Genomic DNA, 22,371 nt, shown 5'->3' on the forward strand with positions numbered 1-22,371 from the left:
GACATGCGCGTCTGGTGTGAACGGAAGTGCTCCGGCTCGCGCGCATTTTTCGTTGCGCGGCGCTTCGCAGCGCTTTGCAGCGCTTCGGCATCCGGTGTGTTCCCGGCGTAACACTACAGTCATTGAACTTTCCATCAGCGTGAATATCTGCTTCAGACCGACACAAGAAGCTGCTCTGCTGACCTCTCCTGTTTGAGGGCGTACTCCAGCATCTTGATCCGTCTCACCAGGTCTTTCTTCAGGTTCTCCTGGCCGCGCCTCTCGCCCTGCAGGAAGGCGATCTGAGCCTGGAAACAACAGACAAACATGAAATCATTACAGATGAACTTTATTCTTTTTGACAGCTGCACTCGTGAAGATTCATCCCACAGAGTTTTCTGTTAGAGTCACGAGACCGAAAAACAGAATCACACAAGCAGAGAGAGCTAACAGATTAACGGGACGGATGAAAACATTAGACATGCTGCTGATGAGAGAATAAACCAGAGTGAGTGTGTGAGCAGACGTGGATCCTTCAGCTGCTGTGATCTTTGTTGCTGTAATTATTCACGGTCCTCTGTGACGATCTAATTCCCCCTCAGAGATCATTAAACTTGCAGACAGTCTCGTTCTGTTTGCGCTTATCTCTAATTTGGTGCTCAGCTCCTCAGAGGTTTGAATGCTGAGTGTGTGTGTGTGTGTGTGTGTGTGTGTGTGTGTGTGTGTGTGTGTGTGTGTGGGTTTTGTGGATTTAGGAAATGGTGTGTGATTTCTCTGAGGGGAAGTGCTGTGAACGCTGAAATATCTGCCAACAATCACAAACTAACAGCCTCCGTCCCTCCATGCAAACACTGGAAACATCCACTGACACAGACTCTTCTATATTCTATCATTGGATCATTAATACACTCGCATACGAGATATTATCGGCCATAGCTCCATAAAAATCTTTATCATATCAGTCTGGAAAGTTTCAAATCCATCCATCCATTATCTTCCACCTATCCGGGGCCGGGTCGCGGAGGCAGCAGGCTCAGCGAGGTGACCCAGTTGAACGGGGCGTACCCCTCCATTAATCGCCACCTTAACGTGGTGGGGGGGTTTGCGTGTCCCTGTGAACCTGGGAGCCGTGTTGTCCGGGGCACAAGCCCCTGGTTGGGTCTCCCAAGGCAAACTGGTCCCAGGCGAGGGACCAGACTAAGAGCGGTTCAAAAACACTATGAAGAGGCAAGACGAGGGACAGCTACCTCGCCCGGATCAGGGAGACCGGGGCTACCCCCTGGAGCCAGACCTGGGGGGGATGCTCGTTGGCGAGCGTCTGGTGGCCATGGGGCCCGGCTGGGCCCAGCCCGAACAAGCAACGTGGAGCCGCCGCCTTGTGGGCCCACCAGCTGCAAGGTTAGGCGTAGGGGTCGGGTGCATTGGTGTGCTGTTCACCGGCAGCGTAGTTTCAAATCGATTGGTAAAAATGTAAAAGCAGGATTTCTGTTATTGTGTACGAGGTGGAGCTTAAAGGAACTGTTCAGTTTGTTTGAAGTGGGGTTGTATGAGGTACTACCAGGTGTACTACAGACAGTAGGTAAGAGTCAGCACGGCCCCTGTTAGGAGAAGCCGGCCAGAGTTCCTCTCAGGAAGCGAAGCTAGGCTGCAGACGGGGTCAGGAGCACCACGAGTCCTTCAGCCACTTTAAACAGTCCTTCATACGAACATGTCAGTTTAAGTGTACGCTGGATTTTTACAGATTGTCACTTGAAGCAGTGACAAAAATAAAATATACAAAACGATGGATTATTCTGCCGTCTATTTTGTGAAAGAAGGTAAAATATTATATTGTAAACTACAAAAATAAAACCTGGCTGGACGTTAAATCTTCTGAAGATGTGATTTTGAATCAAATCATGACACCAATGACCGAACACCTTTCTCTAAACCAAACAATCAGAGTTCATGGAAAGTCAAGTGATAAGAACAAACTCCATGTCCACGGGGTCAGCAGGTACTCGAAAGGTCAAAGGTCCCAAAGCCTGCTGGGAAATGGGACAGGGACTGAAGGTAACTTGTGACACGTCACGCCTCGGCGTCTGATCCGCGTTGAAGTCTCCTCTCAGACGACCCGGCAGCGTGGGAACAGACGACATGTGACCTGAGCGGGGTCAAGGTCAGATGATGTGAGGAGGAGGTGAGCTGCGAATCAAACTGTTCCTAAACTTTATGGTTTCAGTAAAATAAGAGGCAGTAACAAATCTGTCAGAGCGAAACGATGCTCCTCTTCGTCCTTGAGTGAAACTGCACGGTGTGTTTCAGGGCTGCAGGCTCTGGATGTCATGGATCCAGATGTTACCCAGCTGTTAGCCAGCTGGATGCACGACATCACAATGACATCACAGCCCTTAAAGCTCCCCCCAAAGCCCTCTGGACCCCTGAGGTCCTCCTCCTCCTCACACCGATGTTTATGTGTGCGTACCGTTGCTATATAAACCAGGTCAGCTATAATTAATACGAGGGATCAAAACAAACAGCTCCAGCTGGCAGAAGCGGAGAGGCTGCATGCAGGAGTGTTTACCTCTTTATCTGAGGAGACTGAAGTTGTCTTTGTTTCCCCTACACTGGATCAAGCCGCTCCAAACAGATGCTAACTGCTGTTAGCTTCGGTTTATTAAAGGGACATATTTCAGCTCTGCCATCAATTTTCTGTTATTCTGACGTGTTTTTGAATCACGTTGGTAAAGTTTGTTTCTTTTTAAACAAAGTCATATTTCAATGTAATTCTTGTCCGGAGCCTCTCCTTCCTCCTGAAACCAACGAGCCGTTTTGTCATTCCAAGGTCCGACCTCAGCCACGATTGGCTGACAGTACGTGAAGGAGTGGCCGAACTGCACCGTCACTCCATAGTTGTAGAAAACATGGCTGCTCTAGGATCGGTTATTCGGCCGTATATGTACGAGCCTAAATCACCAGGAAGTGTCTGAATGGTCAGCTGAAATCTTGACGACTTGACTGCAAGCTCGTGCGCGAAGGCAGCCCGAGGTGAATGATGATTGGTCGACTTCAGCGATAGCAAAGTTCTACGTAGAAACCTGCACCTGTCTGAACGGCCCCCTCAGAGGCGACCTTTTTAAACATGTCCTTCTGGAAAACACGGGATTATGCAGTTTTCACGTTTTCACTGTGAACAATAAACACCCAGACATGCGAACGATACGGCCCCTTTAAAGAAACTAGCTAACAATGCGCTACCTGAGGAGTAGTGTCCTCAGCCACGGTAGAAGCACAAAGATCACTGAATGATCTCCAGATGATGATCAACCCCGGAGGTGCAAACTGAACTGTTGTTTGTGTGTCGCTCTGTTTTGATGTTATTGCGTGATTTCGCATTTCTCCCGCGATCTTGTGATCTCACGAATCCAGCTGCTTGGGTCAGCGCTCCGCTGCGGATCAGACACGCTTCCTGTGGGCGAGGGCTCGTGCCGTCTGACGGACCAGAACCGCGGCGCAGACGGAACGCGCCGGACACGGATCCTGTGGGATCCAGGCGTAGGTATCTTCTCCCGTTAGCCATGCTAGCAGCTCCACAGGAGGCGATGTTGGTTGTTGCAGATTTATTCTGATTGCCAAGAAATGTTTTTACAGACTCAGTTTCCTTTCAGGATGGATTTTAATGACTCTCAACTTTATAACTAAATAAGAGCTGAAGTCATGAGTTAGCCAAACAGCCTAAGCTGTGTTTTTACTTCTAGTTAGCAATTGTTAGCATGCTAAAGCTAAGTCCCGTTTAGATCAGTTCTTTAACAGACCCGGGACCTAAAGGCGGAGCTAAAACTCCGCACACTGTGATTGGTCAAAAGAATTGCCACTTCTTGAGCAAATGCTGAAGAGGCTGCATTCTTTCTCATGACCAGCAGGGGGCGACTGCATTGGATGCAGATAGAAGGTTGATCCTATAGAAGTCTATGAGAACATGCTCCTCCTCCTCTCCTGATGTATTCCCTCAGTGAACATGTTCCTAATGAGTTTATGGTCTCAGTCTCTAGTTTCAAGTCTTCTTCAACACAGCATGATGTTCATTTAGTCACTGATGCTCCCATTGAGAGTCACACAGTGTTTTTTCCGATAGCCTAAATTAGCATCCAAATTAAAATCTTTGTTACCATTAAAGAAGGAAACACCTTTCAAACCAAGCTAGCTCTCGTGTTAGCTTACCCTCTCGTCCAAATATGGTCACTTCTGACCGACAAAGAAGAAGATTAAAAAAAACTTTTGTGACCTAAAAATAGTTGAAGGTCGACTTTTAAATCTCCAGAATATTCCAAGAACAATTTGTGACTCATTGTTTTGATTTGAGCGAAGAGGACGATGCAGGCTGATGATCTGGTTTATGGCCGTCGCCTGGAGGCGCTTTAAACACACACACACACGCACACACACACACACGCACACACGCACACGCACTGAGGAGGAAGTAGGACACTCGGGCCTTCATTCATGTCAAACACACTTTAAAGTGGGTCGCTCCTCACTGGAGGGAACTGCATCTGCACCTCAGCGAGACGAGGACGGAAACTTCATTCTGAAAATGAGACCGGATCTGCGTTTGGAAAACAGGAAGTACATCAGTCGGGGGTGGGACTTTGAGTATTCCTTCTGCTGCGTTTATTCAGTTTCCCTGAGAGTGAAACATCCTCTGCGTCCTGTGCTGCTCCTCCGTCTGAGGATGACGGTGCTTCAGGTGTAGGAAGTCCTCTGCAGCAGGTCGGGGCGTCTTGTCTCACAGTTATAGACTTTACTGCAGCGACGTCCACAGTGAGGAGGAGGGCTGAATGTGGAGGACACAGCTCTGTACATTTACATGCATTAACATCCGCTCTCTGACGACCCCACGCTGCTCTTCTTCTGTGGTTCTGGTTTCCACTCCGGTGAGGCTGAGAATCATGTGATGCAGCGAATATGCTAAACAGGCTGTAAACTAATTCCCTGATGCTCTCTGAGACATAAAATCCCATCAGTGAGGGAATAAAACAACATATTATCTAACGGTTACGTATGTGACGACTGTTTCTGCTTCTCGAGCACTCAGAACCTGCATTTTAATTCTTTACCACATCTGTTTCCTACAGAAAGCTCTGATGCTAATGTTAGTCCCTCTCAGCTTGATCAGTTTGTTGATAGTACTGCAGGTTGGCTGAGAAGTACTCTAGACTCGATTGCCCCCTTAAAAAAGAAGATTATCAAACGACAGAGGCTAGCTCCATGGTATGACTCAGAAACTCGTAACTTGAAGCAAATGTCGCGTAAATTTGAAAGAATGTGGCGATCCACCAAAACAGAAGAGTCTCGTTTACTCTGGCAAAATAGTCTTAATAAATACAGGAAGGCCCTACGGCATGCTCGAGGTGTCTACTACTCCTCCCTCATAGAAGAACATAAAAACAATCCCAGGTACCTTTTCAGCACTGTAGCCAGGCTGACAGAGAGTCACAGCTCCACTGAGCCAAGTATTCCTATAGGCCTCAGCAGTGATGATTTCATGAGCTTCTTTAATGACAAAATGCTAAAGATTAGAGACTCTGTAACCTCCTGCTGTTAACTGGTGCAGATGTATCTTTGGAAACTGCTCACACACCTGATGTTTACACTGTTTTTCTCCAATTGACCTTCCTGAGCTAAATTCTCTGATATCTTCCTCTAAACCATCAACCTGTCTTTTAGACCCGATTCCAACCAAGCTGCTTAAGGAAGTCTTTCCCTCAATTAGCACTTCTTTACTAGATATGATCAATATGTCTTTATCGACGGGCTATGTACCCCAGTCTTTTAAACTAGCTGTAATTAAGCCACTTCTTAAAAAGCCTACCCTAGATTCAGGCACCTTAGCTAACTATAGACCTATATCTAACCTTCCTTTTATCTCAAAGATCCTTGAGAAAGCAGTCGCTAATCAATTATGTGACTTTCTTCATAACAACAGTTTATTTGAGGACTTTCAGTCAGGATTTAGAGTCCACCATAGCACTGAGACAGCACTGAGAGTTTCAAATGATCTACTTCCTGCTTCAGACAGAGGACTTCTCTCTGTACTCGTCCTGTTAGATCTTAGTGCCGCTTTTGACACGATAGACCATCACATCCTGTTACAGAGATTAGAACATTTAATTGGCATTACAGGATCTGCACTAAGTTGGTTTAAATCTTATCTATCAGATCGATCTCAGTTTGTTAATGTTCATGATGTGTCCTCTATGCACACCAAAGTTAGTCATGGAGTTCCACAAGGTTCTGTGCTCGGACCGATTCTTTTTACCTTATATATGCTTCCTCTGGGTAATATCATGAGGAAACACTCCATTAATTTTCATTGTTATGCAGATGATACTCAATTATACTTATCTATGAAGCCAGACGAAACCAATCAGCTATCTAAACTAGAAGCATGCCTTAAGGACATAAAGATCTGGATGACTAGAAACTTTCTGCTACTTAATTCAGACAAAACTGAAGTTATTGTGCTCGGCCCAAAACACCTTAGAGACTCTTTCTCTAATGATATAGCTGCCCTAGATGGCATCAGCCTGGCATCCAGCACTACTGTTAGGAATCTGGGAGTTCTGTTTGATCAGGATATGTCCTTCATCTCCCACATAAAACAAATATCAAGGACAGCCTTCTTTCACCTTCACAACAAACATCAGACACATCCTGTCTCAACACGATGCAGAAAAACTAGTCCATGCATTCGTTACTTCCAGGTTGGATTATTGTAACTCGTTACTATCAGGCTGCTCTAATAAGTCACTAAAAACTCTGCAGCTGCTACAAAATGCTGCAGCACGTGTGCTGACAAGAACTAGGAAGAGAGATCACATCTCTCCTGTATTAGCCTCTCTGCACTGGCTTCCTGTAAAATCTAGAATAGAATTTAAAATCCTTCTTCTTACTTACAAAGCTCTTAATGGTCAGGCACCATCATATCTTAAAGAGCTCATAGTGCCATATTACCCCTCTAGAACATTGCGCTCCCAGGATGCAGGCCTGCTTGTGGTACCTAAAGTCTGTAAGAGTAGTGTTGGAGGTAGAGCCTTCAATTACCAGGCCCCCCTCCTCTGGAACAATCTACCAGTCAAGGTCCGGGAGGCAGACACCCTCTCTTCTTTTAAGAGTAGACTTAAAACTTTCCTCTTTGATAAAGCTTATAGTTAGGGCTGGCTCAGGCCTGGACTAGCCCATAGTTATGCTGCTATAGGTTTAGACTGCCGGGGGATCTGACACACCAAGCTTCTCTCTCTCTCTCTCTCTCTCTCTGACTCTCTGACTCTCTCTCTCTCTGTCTCTCTCCCTCTCTCTCTCTCTCTCTCCCTCTCTCTGACTCTCTCTCTCTCTCTCTCTGACTCTCTCTCTCTCTCTCTCTCTCTCTCTCTGACTCTCTCTCTCTCTCTCTCTCCCTCTCTCTGACTCTCTCTCTCTCTCTCTCTCTCTCTCTCTCTCTCTGACTCTCTCTCTCTCTCTCTCTCTCTCTCTCTCTTCCTCTCTCTCCCTCTCTCTCCCTCTCCCTCTCCCTCTCTGTCTCTCTCTCTCTCTCTCTGTCATATTAATGCTGCTCATTAACTCGGTATCTTCTGGTCCCATTAACATTACTAACCACATATCTTCCCGGGAGTTCTTGTGCTCCCTTGTCTTGAAGGTTCCTGAGGATCGTTGCTGCAGACCACCTGCTGCTGTGGACCTGCTCGACTGCAACAACTACTAACATCAGCCTTCCCCATAGTATCATTATTGTTGCTGCTAATGCTAATAGTAGACCTGTTGACTTCAACTGTTACAATTACGATTACCTCAGCCTTTATCATTACTCTGCTTCTCTCGCTAATTTATTTATTTATTTAGCCAATCTTCACCCTAGTCTACCACTATTATTGGCATTGTAACCATAAGTATGTGTCTGTTGTTGTTCATGTAACAAGGACATATGTTGTTGTTGCTCTCTTTGCCTGTCTCTATCCTGCATCTCCTTCTATCCCATGTTCGGCCCATCCAGTCTCTTCAGATGGCTGTTCAACATGAGTCTGGTTCTGCTCGAGGTTTCTGCCTGTTAAAAGGAAGTTTTTCTGCCAATGTGCCGAATTGCTAAGTGCTACTCATGGTGATTCATGTTGGGCCTCTCTTTAAATAACTTAACAAAGAGTCGGTCTAGACCTGCTCTTTCTGTAAAGTGTCTCGAGATAACCCTGGTTATGATTTGGCGCTATACAAATAAAATTTGATTGATTGATTACAGAACCTACAGAAGTCAGAGCAGTGTTTCTGTTTGTGTCTGTTTGTGTCTGACGTTGGAATCCAAACTGAGCCTGAACCCCGCTGACAGCTCTGAGAGACAGAAAGCTTATCTATCCCCGGGGGGGAATCTGCAGCTTACAGCAGGAATCACACGGTGTACAAAATCAACTTCAAACACAAGTTCAAACATGATCAAAGTCTGAGTGCAAATTACACCGAGGTGCAGAAATCAATGTGGGTGTAAAAAGTTGTAGAGATGTTGTGCGTGCTGCCCGAGGTTACAGAGGATGTCAGGTGTTTCACACGGAGGAGCAGTGCTCCGTTTTTATGCTCCACATATCTGCTGCCTTTTATGACAGCTGGGGCAGGAAACTCAGAAGCAGGAGGCCAGAACTTAAACGTTTCCAATAAGGAAATCATGTTTTTGATTGGACGGGTGCAGATACTTCACATCGACAAAAAAACACATTTCACTGTCAATAATTAGTCGGTCACATCTTTACTATCTCTGCTCAGAGGTGAACATGCAAAACAGCGACTGAGAAGCGTCAGCAGCCGGTGCGACACCATCACATCCTGAACCCTGGAAAGTCTGGGAGCGTTTCAGCCTCAACGCTGCAGGGAGAAGGATCGCCTGCAGGATCTGTGACGGATGGTGGTCCTCGGGTTCTCCTTATTTAGAACCAGAACTAAAAATCACATCACTTAAAGAGCTAACAGAAGGAGCGAGTTCAGAATAACTAATGAACTGACCACAAATCAGATCATCTCCTGTCCTCTCTCACAGCTGGTTAACCTCCCTCCTCCTCCTGAGCTGCGTCTGATGAACTCTCCTGCTGCTTCCAGCTCCTTCAGGCTGACCAGTGCCCAGTGTGATGAGCTGTTCGGATCAGTACCAGGATTTCTCTGATGGACACCAACTATTGGCGTTCTGTTTCAGCTGTGGAGCGCCTGTCCTTCTGTCTCCGCTGAGTGACAGTTTCACTGTATCTAGCAAGTCACAGGTGGGCTGAGATCTGTCTCACTGCAGCGCTATGAAGCCACAACAAACAGATGTTACTGAGATTTAATGACAATAAACAGGCTGAGAGGATGCTGAGAGAACTACATCAGGAGGCAGGTTAGTAAAGAGGCTGAGGTCATGCTCTGTCAGGTCTGTCTGTGAGACGACGAGAACACGACTTTAAAATGAGTGTTTTTTGAATGGGGTTTGGTTTGAGCATTTTGTGACACAGTGTCGATTGGCCATAGACTCGATCATTGTTGTGTTAATCATTTGGAAAACAAAGTGACCTAAAGATTCATCCAACTCTTTGAGGTTAGAAGTTTAAATCACGTTTGGAGCGGCTCCGTTTTAGACGAAGAACTTTCCTGACTCTCTGAAAGCGGGACAAACTGGGTAACCCACTTTTTAAAAATTCCCATCAGCCTCTTTTTCCGATCGACTCGGAGCTCTACGTCAGACCACAGACGGAGCAGACATGCAAACCGGCTGCTTTGGTTCAGAAAGATGTTTCTGCTAAAATGACTTTATTTTGAAAATCTAACCAGCTCCTTCCTGTGTATTAGTCCTTATCTGACGGCTTTATTCTGAAAGTCATTGCAGTTTTTTTCTTGAACTCAGTTGGCCACTTTATTTTGAAAGTCTAACCTGATATCACTTATTTATTAGTGCTTTCATGCGCCTTTATTTTGAAAGTCTAACTGGGTGTTTCTTATTTATCATCTGACTTATATCTGTAACATGACGATAGAGAAATAGTCGGTCTTCTCTCTGATGGTCCGCTTTGTTTTTCAGGTCACATTCAGGCTTCAGTCTGAAACCGACACAGTTTCATCAGCAGTGAAAAAGTCCTCAGAGCCGTTTAAAGATTCATGACGGGTTATATAAACATGGAGAATTCAGGTCTGCCCAGGAAACGCTTACAAAACGCTTCAATATGAGAGGTGGTTACAGAACGACGACACGACCGCACAGCAGCCTCATCACGGAGAAATAATATTAAAGGACTCAGAGGAAACAGGAAGTAACTTTACCTCCGGTTTCAAACCCAACATGTCACTGATCTGAGGTCAAAGGTCACCTAACACATGAAACAATAAAGCCTTATATAAAAAAGTCATGTTGATTTGTTGCTATAGTTACACACACGGAGCGAGCATGACGCCTCTTTTTGCTCATTACATCCCAATCACACACATTCAGGTGAATTCAACCAATCGCTGCGCCTTTGGCTCAACCCTTGCAATTGTGGCCAATCACGTTACGGCTCTCAAAGAGTCATTGTGCAGGGATCACGTGTCCTGTGTCTTGCTTTAGTTTTAAATGTCTCCGCTGTATTTTTGAGTCAGGGTGACAAAAGGACACCTCTCCTCTGAAAGCTGGTTTAATTCCTGTTTAAAATCAATATCCACTACAGTTTATTCCCACGCAGCCCGATGCAGCCCGATGCTGCGAGGAGCTGCGAGGAGCTGCGAGGAGCTGCGAGGAGCTGCGAGGAGCTGCTGCGCGCGGAGATCCTGTAAGAGACAAACATCAGCTCCGTCCTGCAGCAGAGGCAGCGTGGGAGGACTCACAGCTGAGCAGATCGACACACAGCAAACACACACCAGGACTTCTGCTGTTTACAACAAGTGTGTTAGAGTCCTGACTGGCTGCTGGGCTGCTGGGCTGCAGAGTCAACGTAGGACTCACTCACAACTGAAAGATCAATCTGAGCCCTTAGAAGGTGCAAATTATTCCGGATTTCAGTTGTTAGCACGGTGCATTGTTTGGAAAGGTGGGAGGATCAGGAGATCATTATTATAATGGTGGTGTTTTAATATGCAGCAGGTTTAATTAAGACTACGAGGAGTTTGGTACACCGAATAAAGGAGCTGCTGCTGGTTTTATTAACCACAGACTTTACACTAACTAAACAGCAGACCGATGTTTGCTCGAGGTCAGACGCTTCAGATGACCGAGGAAACTCTTTCCAAACAGACTCCTCACTTTTATTACAGCTAGTGCTTGATGCCATTTACACACGTGCACTCCTGGAGCCGGGTGCACCAGCTGTCTCCGCCCTGCAGGCGCTGATGGAGCTCAGATTTTGTGCCAGTCGGGTCTTTCAGAACGGACAGAGGGAGACATGACAAATGTACATCGGACACGACTCCTCATTTCACGATCCGTAAAATGTGTTTTACTTTTTGTTATCCAAATCTTCTGTGGATCGTTTGATGAGAGACGTCAGCGAGTGGAGACGTGTGTTGCTTGGTAACAGTCACCGTTTGCGAGTGTTCATGTGGACGTGCATCATGAGACTGGGCGCAGCTACGACCGGTGTCAGTCAGGCCGGTACACACGGTGTAAATTCCAACTGAGAAGTTGGTCGTAGCTAAGCGTGACGTAAGAGATAAGACGCCCAGCTGGTGCACTCGGCTCCTGACAATTTCCACCTGCCCCAGAAATTTGCCCACATGCCCCTCGCGGCGTGAGACGGGGCGGTCTCATGAGGCAGGACATGACGTAAAAAGATCGCTGTGGTCCTCGCAGCCAGCAGCTCCTGAATCTCTTCCCCTCTCCAGTCTGCAGACTTCTTTGCTGTCGTCTTGTAAACGATCCTGTTCACACCGGTCACATGATCCAAACGTCATCACCCCGCCCACTCGCGACCGGTACGACCTGCTGCCTTCACACATCGACTCAGCGCGACTTCGTGCCGACATTTTACTAGAAGAAGTCTGCATAAATCAGGGAGAACAATTCGCCCGTTTGCGTTCACACATGCAGACACAAACCCAAACACTGAGAACTCTTTGATTTATTGTCAGTGCATCAAACAGAAGGTCATACAGCCGTCTTTCCCCTCTGTATACCTGTCACCTGAGCCTCTGTAACCCCATTTAACCGCCCTCCATATCCCGCTCCCCAAGACCCCGTAATCAGCCCGATGCCTGCGTGTGACCCCTCGCTGACGTCGCATTAACATGCAGCAAACCACCGCAGTATATCAGGACACAAAGCAGAGCCCTGTGGGGAGGGGGATTTCCCGACGCTTAAATCTGGAGCAGTGAGGGGATTATTCTTCCAGGGAGCCGGAGAGGAGGAGATGAAGCGACGGAGAGGGTGGAGGGGGGGATAAGCTGCTGAGTAAAAGAGGAGGGGGTCTGATGAAGTCTGTCTTCATAGAGCTGCAGCTTCACTCAGGGAACACAAGTCGCTTCATGTTCTGATCTCACAAAAGGCTCCTGAAGAAGTTCTTCAAAGTTCAGCTTTCCATTATAAAGATGGCCAACGTCTCCACCTCCTCTTCTCGTACAGAAGTGGAGCCTCAGCTACGTCCGACACGGCATCCCCTCCACACCAAACTCCTGCGGTTTTACAAGGGAAACGAAGGAGCGGAGGTGTGAAGGAGACAGAGGATGATGGGAGGAAGTCTTCTGACATGATGCCCAGAGGAGCAGAGATCAAGCAGGAGGCAGAGATTGGTGGTGGGGGGGGGGGAGTCGAAGGGGGAAGGGAAGGATTGAAGATGAGCAGGGATGGTGACGGCGTGACGAAGCCCCTTACCCACTCGCTTCTTCCCCTGAGGGCGAGTTAGCGACACGTTCGCTCCACTGAAGCCGACAAGACTTTAATTAGAACAATATAAGAGCGGAGCCGAGGAGGAGGAGGAGGAGGAGGAGGAGGAGGAAGGAGCAGAGCAAAGGAAATCCTCGCCAAGCAACCACTCTGTCTCTGCTCAAACTAAAGCAACCCAGCACGAAGTGTTCTCCAGGAGTGAGAGGGGAAACAGCTCAAACGCACTCATCAGGACGCTCAAACTTTGTCTCCTCCTGAGAGGTTCTGTCCGCAGCTCTCTTTACCCCTGTGAGGTAACGTCACCTTGTTCAGCTGTTGCTAAAATGTTAGCCGAGTTGGGAAGCCCCCGTGTGTCCTCGCTAAAGTGTCCGAGTGAAACAAGCAGACTTACGATTCAGTCCTCGCAGTGGAGTGTCACAAATCGCTGTTACAATTGCATTACTTGTTATGCTAACCCCCACCGTGGCTAACGGACACACCTGCGTGTGGCGGGCGCTAACGTCCAACCCTGCAGCATTCAAACAGCAGCAGCTCCTCAGAGGTCCGACACATTTATTAGGATGAGAAAATCGACGTGCAAAAGCTCAACGTGTCGCCCTCAGAGGACGTCGGTCTGAAGTTTGAGCACAAACCTGCGTGTGTGTAACGACTGTGATCATCCAATATCACCACCGTCATTATCTGCTCGTTAAGTGGATCTAATGTCCGCACGCACGCACGCACGCACGCACAGATGCGCACACACACACACACAAACACACAAGGAATTCACAATGTGTGTGTGTGTTTCTGCTCTCACCACAGATACCACCTACACTTGACACTTCTAAACTCCACTTGCTCTCTGTGTGTGTGTGTGTGTGTGTGTGTGTGTGTGTGTGTGTGTGTGTGTGTGTGTGTGTGTGTTTGTGTGTGTGTGAGGCTATCAACACTTCCTGGTAATTCTCAGCCTCTCTCTTTTGCACTCTGAGCTGTCAGCACTGGGAGGTCAAAGGTCAAAGACTGGAAAGAGTGGTTTAAATGGTTCTCATCACAGCAGCTGTGTCCCAATCCACGGGCTGCAGCTGTCGAAGGAGGCGGTGCACGGAGGACGCTCCGTTCATCGCCTGCGCAGACGTTAAAGCCGACCTGAAATGAGACGGTCTGGTCGACCCTTGCGTCACTAAACACTACTCCTGTCGCCTAGCAACAGGTAGCTAGCGGGCTAACTAGCTGGCATAACTAACATCACATAACTTAACCTTTTATTTAAGAGATAACTTGTCTCAAGGGCCCTTTGGTTTTCTCAAACATGTGTAACGCAGCTATTCGACTGAGTTGAAACCAAAACGTTAACGTTAACAGCGTATTCCTCGGCCGTTTAAAACTCCGCCATCTCGTTTGAATTAGCGCGCAGTGCATCTTGGGATACGATGGGCCGGGGAAACGGAGGACGCATTAGTCGGGTGCATCTGAAGGAGCCTTCGAAATGGGACAGCCTTCGCACGCTGCTGTGACCGACGGCCTTCAGATACGGCCTTCGAAGGCTGCAGCCGCTGGGACGCAGCCTGGGTCTGTTTGTTTCACAGAGGAGGAGAGCTCTGCAGGTTCACAGCCTGACATGCTGTTGCTCCTGCATCTGTAAAGCGAGCTTCACGGGAGCACGGAGGTGATGTGTGAGCATTCGAAGGAGTCACACGCGGTTAGAAAAAGGATGTTATCGTGCAGTCTAATACTGGATATGCTGAATGTTTCACTGTGGCTTGATTGATGTGTTCATCAGAGCTACATGAGACAGATGATGAGGCTGAAATGCCTCCCCGTCCCTTTAAAAAACGAAGAACTGGACTTCCCCTTTAAGAAGCTGGATGTGAAACACCTGACGCCTCCGTCTTACTTCTATCTGACCTGTTTGAATCCTCTGGCCAGGTATTATTTACTCTCTAAACAAAGGTTTTAGCTGCAGTGGAGCTTGCTGTGTATCATGGGCAGCAGCTCCGGCTGTACGCAGGTTCATGTGAGGCTGAGGGGGGAGCGTGTTCAGGGGAAACGTTGGCTGCAGGCCTGGTTAAACAAAGCCGGGTACGGCGCTGAGGCGTGGCTCGGGTGGCATTCGCCTCCGAGCGGACGGCCGTCTGAAAAAACAAGCAGGTGTGCATGCCATTCCTTATAGGGCAGCATCACAGACAGACAGACAGACAGGCAGACAGAGTGTGAAGAAGAAGGAGAGGAGGACTGAGGTCTGGCTTACAGGCGCCGGGCCGGTTCTTGTTGTAAGGAGGAAGTGTTCCTGTCGGGCTGAAGGATCGGCAGGTTCACTGCTTACATAAGACACTCTCACACTTCTCTCTCCCTCTCATGCATGAAGCCTCACACTGAACAAGCCTGCAGCTGCATTATTCAGACACAAAGCACCAAAGTGCTGCTGCTCCGAGAAGGAAGAGGCTCTGTGAGGTTTCTGCAGTTACACTGGAGCCATTTTGAACATGACTACGAGTCTGTTTTCAGAATCCAAGCAAGTTATCGCAGGTGAGCGAAGAGACGGGACCGTAGGAAGAAGTTAGGAGGGCACAGCAGAGATTTTAGAGTTAGCTCAACATGCTAATGCTTTGCACAGAAAGTCCAAGTGTCACCTTCAGCCCCAGAAACAGGTTCAAGTTTTCATCGCTCAGTGAAGGAGCAACACATCCACAGCGTTCCTGGCTGATTCTTTAAGAAAGGTGGCCTTATGGGTAATGTATGCTGCAGACTCTTTCTGCAGGTTGATTTTGTAAGTAGGTCTCTCCTCTGACAGAAAAGTACCAGGATGAACGGCGGACACGGTGACGCTCATGGGACGTGACGAAGAACAGATATACTTCATGACTGAACTGAAGAGTCTGAGGTGTCTGCACTTTAACATTTATTCTCATCATTCTGAACACAAACACTTTCTGCTCCTGACGTCTCAGAACACGCAAAACTTTATAAATCACGAGCGTCTTGGTGATAAAATGTTGTTTCCTGTTTGCAGAGTAAACACACAACAAGGTTCTGACGAGACGCACATACTGAACATTAAATCAGGTATAACACACTTGTGTGTGACGCAGTGTGTGTGCTGTATAAAGCTGCACAGAGCTGCACAAACAAGGTGTGGAGGAATGTGAACAATGTGTCAAACTGTCAGCACGCAGAGCCTGAATCCTCACACACACAGGGAGCACACTGCATATCTGCCTGTGAGCGCGCACGAGTGTGTGAGTGTGTGAGTGTGTGTGTGTGTGTGTGTGTGTGTGAACATCATGTAATTAGTGGATAATGTACAGAATGAGGCAGCAGAGATGAGAGCAGAATGACTCCTCGCTCCAGCAGTGACGGAGCACACGCCGGAGGTCCTGCTCCATCTACACCTTCACACTGATAGTAATGTTTGTGTACAGGGAGCGAGAAGTAATAACAGCTGTAATAATCCTTTAACATTAATCCTCCTCTGCATCTCTGACTTAATGACTGCCTGGTTTGTGCCTCAAGTTGTTCATTTTCTTGGAGCCAGAAGAAGAAGACCACATGTGGAGGAGAGGGTGGAGCTGGAGAGGAGCGAGAGGTTAGCCAACCAAACCAAGTGATCAAAGCTGCACAGACCTGTGGCTGACGTGTTGTCGCTAACGAGCTAGTTAACCATCGTGTGTCCTGCAGAGTGAGACTCATGCTGTGGTGGCTGACTGAGTCCTTTTCTTAGACGCTCAGGGAGCTTGTGGCGGCCGTGCAGCTCGTTCACACATTTTCTTCTTGAAGAGTGAGCGAGCTAACAGGCAGGTAGCACAGACACAGACAGCTGCTAATCAGGGCTAACCATAGACTGTTTAAAAAGATGGCCGACATGACAGCTCCCTAAAAGTGGAGCCAAACCCTCTCTGTCGCCCCCTGCTGACTGGCTGCAGTATAGCTCATAAAGCCCGCCTCCTCCATGTTAACCTCAGAGCAACACAAGAAGCTGTTCTGCTGTTAAACACGCCGGCGTGTGGGATCCTTGCTGTTTTTCGGTAAGTTAAGTGTGTGTTTGGGTTAGCAGAAGTGGCTACGGCCGCTTCACCCGCCGATCTCCACTGCGCAGACTCTGGCTCCGTATGACGTCACCATCGCAAAATGGCAGCGCCTATCACAGGGCTGTTTTGGCATCACTTTCGTACAATGGGAGCAGATGGAGACGCGTCGTCCATCTTTATATCATTGGTGCTAACATATAAATATGTTCGTCCAATAAAGCGCACACACAGATTATCTGTCTGATATTTACATGAACAAATCTCCAAAAGGCTCCAACAGCACAAACACGGCCCAGAGGTTACGTTCAGTGACTGAGTTAGCTGAGGGGACACCTAGCAGACAGCTAGCAGCTCCCAGCTGTCACTCAAAGAGGCCACGCCCCTAATGATGCATCACTTTAAGCCTAAAGAAGTATGTTTTCCTCTCGTCTTTCTGAGCTCTTGTTCTGTACTTCATCACTTTCACTTTGCATGAACAAAAATAAAGTTCAGATGTCCTCACGCGATTCTTTCTGATTAGCAAAGTTTCAACTTGTCAAGTTTGAACACCAACATGCCATCAACCATCAGCTTTGTTCATAAGAGGGCAGGGGGCTGATGGTTAAACTGATCTTGGTGCACAAAAAAAGCAGTCCAGGTAATGTGGGAACACCTGTGCTCTGAAGGCTCACAGGGTAAAGGGTGAGGTAAGGGTCCGCCTCGCTTGCTCTTGTTCCTGTATCATACCTCTCTTACATGTTTATTTTATGGAAAGCAAATCTCACATAGAGAAGAGACGTTTCAGACATGATTCATGAGGAGACCGCGGCGGGATCACTGCGGACCCCGTGTGTGTCGTCGTATCGGTGTGTCAGTGTGTCATGTTGGCGTATTTTAATCCACGGTCAGAGAGGAAGGAAGCCGAGCGGCAAACATCCTCCTGAACCGGAGCGATGGAAAGTGTGACCGCTCACACGGCTCACGCATGACTTCACCTCAGTGTCGCATCCCAGCACGCGCACACGCACACGCGCGCACACACACACACACACACACGCACACACGCACACACGCACACACGCACACACGCACACACGCACACACACACACACACACACACACACACACACACACACACACACACACACACACACACGCACACACACCCGGGGCAGGATAAATGTCCTTTTTGTATTTCATGTTGGGGAGGAATTGACCGAGGTGATGCTAGTTAAAGGAGGCTCATCGGTCCTGACACAAGAAGAGGTTTGTGTCACAGATCAAACATATACGACAAGGACTCGCACACACACTGTATATATATAAACATCATATGTGGCCAATGTTTGCAAAACCACAATAAGATTATTTAATGTAATGACGCATGGAGGTCACGCCGGACAGGCTCGCGCGGGACAGGCTGTTCAGGATCTCCTGGCGTGGCGAGCAGCATCAACGTGTTCGATCTGAACATGGACCCCGATCGCACGTCCGCTAGAATCGCCGCTTTGCTCTTGAAGGCCAAAGAGCACAGAGCAGCCATAGCTTGGGCCTCATGATGCTGCTGGACCCCTGAAACGTCGACACACACCCAGCATGGGGCGAGGGGGCAACAGTGGCTATACCTTCAGAAATGTGATGCAAAAATATGGATGTGTGAGGAAACAAGACGAGGTTTGGTGAGGATGGACGGTGTGGCACCGCCGTGTTTCTCAGCCCCTGACTCCTATATGATAACTACGGAAGCCCTAAGTGGACATGCATCCATACATTTTATTGACTCTGTGTTCCTGTGTGTTATCTCGAGATATCAAAGCTGGTTTTCTCGTGATGACGGGATCATGTAGAAAACAGAGCAACCGGCTGCTCACTGTGACGTCACAGAGACATGCTGCCATCGCCCACACTCCTGAGGTCCGTTCAGCCTGCTCCTGTGTTTGTGCTCTGAGGAGACGGGTTATGATCATCTGACGTTACGGTGCTGCAGCGCTGTTACCTCCAGATAAAGTAAATAAAATGTATGTATGCATGTCCGCTCAGGGCTTCCGTAGATAACATCAGATCATTTTATGTTAAAACTCATTTAGTTGCCTCACAAATCATCGAGAGCCTTTATAACAACTTGGTTTGATCATAACAACACAACAATATCATATGAAGCTGTTGGTGCCCTCGGCCCTCTCTTCCTGTTTCCAACACGATCCACGGCCCTCTCTCTCATACAGCCAGACTTTGTAAAGTAGATCCTACAGAACTCAGTTTGAGGGTCCAATCAGGTCGTCTCCAAACCAAACTCTCCTTGCAGCCTCAGGAGTCACATGTTCGACCAGCGTTTTCTAAAAGAGCCGGCTGTCGGTCGGATATGAAATCATTTCCTGCTCACTTCTTTCTGACTTTATCTTTTCCAGTCGTTTGATATCATTTCCCTGGATGAAGAAAGAAACAAGATGAGCTCAAGTTAGGGGGAAGGTCGGCCTGCAGCCTCGCAGCTCTGACAAACACTTCCTGGGAAACACCGATGTGTGATTTATGTTTCCACCAGATTGAATCATTCGGAGCCTGTCAGGGACTATCTGTGTGTTGACACGTGCATGCACAGTGCAATGTTACTGTAATCTGTCCTGTCTTGTGTGCCAGCTTCCTCCGTTTCCTCCTCCCTGCAGAGGCCGGCCTCAGAGGAAGTGACTCCTATTAATGACGTGCCGTCCGTCTGCAGCAGCAGAACAAATGGATTTACAGCTGAAATTGGTTTCCAGCCCCGTCGGTCGGCCGGCTCCGTCACGCTCCGACCGGCTCAACAGGAAGGAAAATTAAAAATCAGACGTTACTGTAGAGAGCTGTTCTACACCGTCTCTGCTCTGTGGGGGCAATAATCTGTCACCTTCAGAATAAAAGCCCTCAAACAACAAGAAGACACAGAGGACGCTGCTCTGTGATTGGCTGGCAGGTTGTTGTAAAGGTTAATGGTGCAGGAAGTGACTCTCTTCATGGAGGCTGTCTCTGCACAGCTCGGGTCGGCTGATGAGTGTCGTCTGTGTGCTATTCTGATGGTTAGCACACAGAGTGAAGTCTGTACAGGTGGGAGGAGAGGAGCAAACAGGTGGGAGGTTCATTTAAATGAGACACAGCAAAGCGGGAGTTATGTGGTGTAAATAAACTGTATTAGCCTTTGTGTTATAAGAATACACGCGGACAGCTCCGTCTGATTTATCAACGTTTCAAAATAAAAACTTTCAGAAAAAATAATTAAATGCTAATTAACTATTGTTTAATATCTGATTGAATTGTATTTACCTGCCTGTCAATCTGCCCACACGCTCACTGAGTCTTCCACAAGCTAAAGCTAACGAGCTAATTGCACAAGACTGTCAGAGAAAGCTAGCGTGATGCAGTTAGCGACGATAACGATGCAATCCGCTCCAGACAATCTCTCATGAACTAGTCCTGCAGAGAGGAGCAGCATGTTTGTGTGTTTTGGAGGGATTTACGTTGTCTTTTTTTGTGTTTAATACTTTTTTAAAATCTAGCATAGCATGCTAATGTCTCTAAAGTTACCTTGTGCACCCTGATGCAGCTTAATCAGCATAAACACAGAGACAGGTTTTCTTCTTGTTTGGTCTTAATTAAGCAAATTAATGTGATTGATATTTCTAAGTAAAATATATTGGCAAAGTTTTGGTTTGAAACATTTGAATTGTTCAAATTAAATTTCAGCACAGGGCCATAGAGATATTCACAGGATGTTGAACACCACACACATCTCTTCACTCTGTGAGATAGCCCCGATTTTTCTGATTTCGTATTAAAATTATCTTTGGAAACAAACACAACACTAGACAGCTCCTGCAGACCGCCTCAGGTTTTCTCCTCATATAAAGTTTCAGCTGATACACCTGCACGCCTACGTTTCGTGACTCACCTAGATCACGCACAACATGGACATACAAGGACTGTGCATCCTTTATCGGACACATTCCAGCAGAAGCGCTGTCTACTATCCGGGGCACATAATCTAGTGTCATGGTCGGGGATCTGGATAGTCTTGATTGTTTAGTTCATGTCGGTTTGTGATAATAAAAGAGAGTCGCGGAGAAAATACCAAAACAATGTAAGGCAGTTAGGTTTATGTCCGATAATGGATGACACGCAGGGGGTTTTGCGCTGCAAAGGTAATCAAGCATCACCAATTCAGAAAAGGCAGGTTGGACGGATTATACACACATAATCTAACAGGAAAATGTTATAAAACTACTCACATTCGACTAAGTACCAACTGGAGAGTCTGAAATCTCAACCACAGCTAACCTGGTTAGCAAGTAGCGCACATACATGATGAGTGAAGACAACATCGAGCGAAAATACCATTTAAATATTGTGTAATTCTGTTTCATCTTGCTTGACATTGACTCACAAACCTCAAAAACTGTATTTAACACATTTTCCATATTCACATGGGGCAGCTCTTTAATTCGGCATTACAATGATAAGCAACGCAGCTCATATAACAACACAACTCTACATTTCAGAAAGAATGTGCGTCACTCCGTGTACAGATAAACGTACACGACAGGCAAGAGCGGCAAACAGCTCGAAGCATCCATAAAGTACAAATGTCATCACAAAGTGTGCTAATTGTTGAGTTTTGACAGTGCCGACACAAATCACTAATATGCCACCCTCAAATCAAGTTATAAATTACACTTTATGAGGAATATTTTCTCACCAACAAGCAATTAAAATATAATTCCCAAATTTTCCAATGCGGTTTGGCGCAACATTTTCATCCTTCAGGACGAAGCTTAGCTAGCACACAAAACACTGTCCGACAATGGAACCTCTGTATGTGCGCGTGCTTACCTGCAGCTCGGCCCTCTCCACCTCCCATTGCGCCCTCTCCACCTCGAAGCGGGCCCACTCATGCTGGAGAAAGTGCAAGATCCCCGGGATGTTGTACTGAGCCCTGGCCGCCTCTCCGCCGCCGAACTCCCCAGTCTGCGGAGCTTTAATATTCCCAGCACCGGGCAGCCCCGAGTTGTTGTTGTTATTGAAGAAGACACCGGGGCCCGCCTGCTCGTCCATGGCCGGACCGGGGCGATGTGGCTTGTGGTTCGGTCCGGTTCTCTCAGCCGCTTCGTAGAAAAATCCTCCGGAGGGAAATATAGTCCATCAACAGTCCTCTCTGATGGCCCGCACAACTCCTGTCTGAACCAGCTGTCAGATGATGAGACAATCGTCGAGCTAACGGACAAAACACAACAACTGCACTTCCTGCCTGGTCCTTCAAAATAAAACCAACGTAAGTAAGTACACGTGCAGCAAAACGATGTAAATAATACATTAAACATAAATATAATACGTGCCAAAAAAGAAATAATCAATTATGCAGGAAATGTATACTAAACTAATATTCATAAATTGTAAATAATGAAATATGAAGAACATGTCTAATATCCTGGCCGAAATAAAGTGGGTCTGCAATTCTTTTTTGATCAGCTTGTATGATTATTATTTTACAATGTTTATTTCATTATTAATTACACGATCGTTATCCATTTTGTACACTGGTAAGCA

General features: G+C 47.2%; 1 protein-coding gene across 1 annotated transcript in view; it reads right to left on the minus strand.

Annotated features, from left to right (window-relative positions):
• strn (striatin, calmodulin binding protein) overlaps nt 1-21,997 on the minus strand; it is a 42,918-nt gene extending 20,921 nt beyond the window's left edge. Inside the window, exons 1-2 of the mRNA XM_069666277.1 lie at nt 21,658-21,997; nt 184-287 (exon numbers count right to left, since the gene is read on the minus strand). Of these exons, the coding sequence (XP_069522378.1) occupies nt 184-287; nt 21,658-21,879 (326 nt within the window). The 5' untranslated portion in view covers nt 21,880-21,997. The remainder of the gene's footprint in view (nt 1-183; nt 288-21,657) is intronic.
• Nucleotides 21,998-22,371: the final 374 nt, after the last annotated feature.

This window comes from Semicossyphus pulcher, unplaced genomic scaffold, assembly GCF_022749685.1.
Source record: "Semicossyphus pulcher isolate SPU_LCO1_2020_fin unplaced genomic scaffold, fSemPul1.0.p SCAF_17, whole genome shotgun sequence".
Lineage (NCBI taxonomy): Eukaryota > Metazoa > Chordata > Actinopteri > Labriformes > Labridae > Semicossyphus > Semicossyphus pulcher.